At 32.9% G+C, this 4,980-nt stretch overlaps 1 protein-coding gene across 1 annotated transcript; it reads right to left on the bottom strand.

Annotated features, from left to right (window-relative positions):
• Positions 1-1,133: 1,133 nt before the first annotated feature.
• Positions 1,134-3,578, bottom strand: LOC112022715 (aquaporin PIP2-2-like). Its single transcript, XM_065780446.1, has 4 exons — positions 3,122-3,578; positions 2,218-2,513; positions 1,617-1,757; positions 1,134-1,510 (listed from the first exon to the last, which is right to left on the bottom strand). The coding sequence occupies exons 1-4, from the start codon at positions 3,408-3,410 to the stop codon at positions 1,391-1,393; spliced, it is 846 nt and encodes a 281-aa protein (XP_065636518.1). The 5' UTR covers positions 3,411-3,578; the 3' UTR covers positions 1,134-1,390.
• Between the last annotated feature and the right edge of the window lie 1,402 nt (positions 3,579-4,980).

Genomic DNA, 4,980 nt, shown 5'->3' on the forward strand with positions numbered 1-4,980 from the left:
TTTAAACAATGACTCTCCTAAAAGTCCAGTTTTAACGTCCCACTTCTTTGATATAAAATTGCCGACTCATTACATCTAGAGAACCTTATAGGAGTATTATAGTAGATGTGAAAAGTATAGTGAAATGACCATGTCCTCGTTCTAGAATTAAGTAGAATAATTACTACTATATTCAATACTATATACCATTTTAATTATTAAGCAGTATACTCCGTTTTTGCATTAACAGCAACTAATTGATGGACTGCTCTTTATAAATGTTGATTTTCCAAATGAAGTTATAAAAAGAGTGATAAACAGAAAGTAACATAAAGCAGTTGCTCATAAAATTCAACATTACATTACGAGTACACCATTGTCAAACGGAAAATAGGACAGACAACAACATTTTGGGCACATATAAAACGAGTGCTCAGGACACGAAAGAAAGAAAACAGGGCATTCTTTGCCTTAGACATTGCAATGTACAAATTCCACGGTTCCAAAAGCCTCCCTCCCTGACCATAGAAAATGCCATTCCTCTTTGAACCAACCTCATTACCAGAAACACCATTTGGTAGTTTACATGGCTGAAGAGCTCCTTCCCTAGTTAGTTATTCTACCTTGAATTCAACTACTTTAATGCCCTACTTAGTTCAACTATTTTAATGCCCTATTTAGTTACAAGCTCACCTAGCTAATTCTAGCTTAGATTCCATTATTTTAATGCCCTCGTTAGTTATTCTACCTTGAATTCAACTAATTTAATACCCTACTTAGTTCAACTACTTTAATGCCCTACTTAGTTATAAGCTCACGTTACAAAGCTTAACTGGGATGCTTAAAACTATTTAAACAATGACTCTCCTAAAAGTCCAGTTTTAACGTCCCACTTCTTTGATATAAAATTGCCGACTCATTACATCTAGAGAACCTTATAGGAGTATTATAGTAGATGTGAAAAGTATAGTGAAATGACCATGTCCTCGTTCTAGAATTAAGTAGAATAATTACTACTATATTCAATACTATATACCATTTTAATTATTAAGCAGTATACTCCGTTTTTGCATTAACAGCAACTAATTGATGGACTGCTCTTTATAAATGTTGATTTTCCAAATGAAGTTATAAAAAGAGTGATAAACAGAAAGTAACATAAAGCAGTTGCTCATAAAATTCAACATTACATTACGAGTACACCATTGTCAAACGGAAAATAGGACAGACAACAACATTTTGGGCACATATAAAACGAGTGCTCAGGACACGAAAGAAAGAAAACAGGGCATTCTTTGCCTTAGACATTGCAATGTACAAATTCCACGGTTCCAAAAGCCTCCCTCCCTGACCATAGAAAATGCCATTCCTCTTTGAACCAACCTCATTACCAGAAACACCATTTGGTAGTTTACATGGCTGAAGAGCTCCTGAAGGACCCTAGAGCTTTAATAGCGCCTGCTCTCAAAATGTACTGGTGATAGAATGCAGCAATGGCAGCACCGATGAATGGTCCGACCCAGAAAAGCCACTGTAAATTACATGAAAACCAATTTTAAGTTAGCACTTAACACCACTATGTAACATAAACGAAAATTTACTTGTGCAACAACAAATATAGAGGGCTAGGTGCATACTTGGTCATCCCATGCCTTCTTCTCGTTGTAGATCACTGCAGCCCCGAAACTTCTGGCGGGGTTGATACCAGTGCCAGTGATTGGAATGGTGGCAAGGTGAACCATGAAGACAGCAAATCCAATTGGAAGTGGTGCCAAGACCTTTGATTGATACAAAAACAAGATTAATTATAATCAAATTGATGTAAAAATGATTATTTTGTTCAAATGAACTTCAATTTGAAGACACATTTCATTTTTAGAAAGTTCGAGAATTCCTCATTTTCACATATTTACCAATAAGAACACATTTCCACTTCCGTCAGTTTCTTAGATGTCATACATTAGGTTTTTCAATTAAATTCAATCAAACGCCTTTCAGATGATTGTCTTAATTTCTTAGCTGTTGGACATTAGGTTTCCAATTAAATTCAATCATTGTGACTGTAATAAACACAATACAACACATCATTCTGTCAAGACAACTAAATTGAAACATGTGGCTTATTGATCAATTCAATTATACGGTTGAATTCAACTGAGAATCATAACACACCTAATTCCTAGAATGCATTTAGCATTTTTCCTCGACAAAATTGTAAAGTTGGATATGGTTACTTACGGGAACATGGGAATCCCTTGCATTTCTCTTTGGATCAGTGGCAGAGAACACAGTGTAAACAAGAACAAAGGTACCAATGATCTCGGCAGCCAATCCGGTGCCCTTGCTGTATCCATCATTGAGCCCGTTGGCTCCACCACCGTACTTGCTATAGTAAGCCCTCTGGAATGCCTTCACAAGCCCACATCCGCATATGGCTCCCAAGCACTGAGCTACCATGTACAATATGGCTCTAACCAGCGAGACCTTCCTAGCCAGGAATAGCCCGAATGTCACCGCAGGGTTAATGTGCCCACCTGCCCAATTTAGTGAAAAGGGTAAGCCCTCTCTATATGCTATATAGCTCCCATCTTTGCTTTGCTTATTTTTTTTTTTTTAATATAAAAAATATAGAAATTTGAAAGTGTCATAATAACATGTTATATTTGTAAAAACAATAAGTCTATTATCACACCAAATCACAACTTTTTTTTAACGCAATAAATTTCATAATTTTTTTTTTGGTAATTGTAAAGGTAATAGGTTTTAATTTGATGGGTGTAAAATTGAAATAATTATAATGTTTTTATGAGAAAATAATGTTGCATTACTGCATAATTTAGTACAATTAACTATAAGCTCAAAGCTATAACTCACATATTTGTTTCCTTTTTGTTTAATTATAGAAATCGGAATCTGCATGTCATCACAACATATATATATTTTTCATAAATATGTTTTTCATACTTTCAATAAATCTTATTCAATTTTTAGGAGATCACAAAATCTAGAAAAATTTAAAGTTATGATTTTTTTTTTCTTCTGAGAACTGAGATTCAAACCCAAATTCTCAATCATAACTATATAATCCCACTGAATTACAAGTCTCATAGTCAAAATTAAGAATATTTAATAGAGAACCCACCTGAGATACCGGCTGTGCAGTAAACAAGAACAAAGATCATGCCACCAAAGGCCCAAGCTATGCCAAGAATTCCAACACCAGAACACGGATCAGTAGAATGGTCAGCCTGGCTCTTGTATCCAATTACAGTCAACACAGTAATGTACAAGAACAAGAGAGTGGCAATGAACTCAGCAATAATAGCCCTGTAGAAGGACCACTGTGTAAGCTCCTCAGCATCAACCAATGGTGCTGGTGGTGGGTCATGGTAGTCCTTAGATGGGAACCCTTCAATATCCTTGGCAGCCATAGCTAAAAGCTAGGGTGAGTAGCAGTGACAGAAGAAGAGAGAGAGCTAGGAGATGCTGAGCAAGTAAGAGAGAGTTCTAAGCTAGTGTTGTTGAATGTTGATGGGAAAGTAGAGGAGTTCAGGGGGGGTATATATGGGAGGTTTTGGATTGAGCAAGTTAGTTAATTAATAAACTTAGCTTTGCCGCCCCATCATGCTAATTTTAGTTCCTTTCACTTTCGGATTTATCGCTACCTAACCTTTTGGTAAAGTTGTCTGTCGAAAAATTCTTAGCCACATAAAATATCACAATTTGTACTACAATTATATATTTATATTTATAGCATACGATGAATGATGGCGAAAATACCGTAGACAGTTATCGTTACAGTTTAATATGTAAGATAATTGTGACAAAAATTATATCAATTTATGTTGTACCAGAACTACATTTCTCCGTGTGCTTCTCTGGCTCACTCTGATTCGTCTTCTGCTAAACATGATTCGAGTAAAGTTCTAAGAGACAAGAGTCACTACAAATTTCGATAGTATCGACAAAGATTATCACGTCACATGGGTTTTTAGGTAGGAATTTCTTTTCTTTCATTTTCACTATTGTTTTCCCTTTTCTTTTCTTTTTAAGTTGATTACTAGAACTTTCTTCAATTATCTTTTGTCGTGTCTTTAACCGAGGACAAGAACTTCAAATGGCAAAATTATTATTTTTTGCTTTTGTGGTTTTTCTTTCCAGTGATTTTAGGTTAGACGCAATATAAAACAAAAACAAAAAAAGAATGAATATTGTTTTTGAGTCAAGGTCTTATCGTGCTAATAAAAATTTTATCATTACACCGCCACTAATTGGATCAACCGTTAAAAACACTCAACGAACATATAATGATATAATGCTGTTTTAGTTGTGACTTATGAGTTGTGAGATGACATTAACTAATATCTTATTAATATATAAGAATATTTTTTTTATTTTTTTAAATAATTGGATAGGTATAATAAGGATGAGAGATGATTCAATTTATTGTTTTTTATAATAAAGAAAAGTATCTTATACTTATCACTATGTTTGTTTGGAATTATTTATTTATTTAGTATATTTACATAATGTGAGACAAAAAGTTACAAATTTATTTTTAAAAAAATTGAAACTCATATTATTTGAAATAAAGCTGAGTAACTCGCAAACAATGAATATTTTAAGCAAAAAAACTAATTTATAATCAATTTCCAAATGTATAATAAGTTACGAAGTTCTAGACAATTTTTTTTTTTTTTTGTAAATTATAAATTACACTCTTAAAATTTAAAAGTATTTGAATTTTATACCTTGATATTTCAGAACTTGGATTTTATCATGTAAAATCCAAACAACTCTAAATTTTAAGAAGTAAAATCTAAACACCTCTAAAATTTAAAGGGTAAAATATAAATTTTGAAATATTATGGTATAAAATCTAAACATTTTTAAATTTTAAGGGATAAAATTCAAATTCTAAAATTTTAAAACGTAAAATTTAAATATTTTTTAAAATGTAGGAGTGTAATTTATAATTTAATATCCCAATTTAACTGACCT

The sequence above is a fragment of the Quercus suber genome, unplaced genomic scaffold, assembly GCF_002906115.3.
Source record: "Quercus suber isolate HL8 unplaced genomic scaffold, Cork oak 2.0 scaffold_236, whole genome shotgun sequence".
NCBI classification, from domain to species: Eukaryota; Viridiplantae; Streptophyta; class Magnoliopsida; order Fagales; family Fagaceae; genus Quercus; species Quercus suber.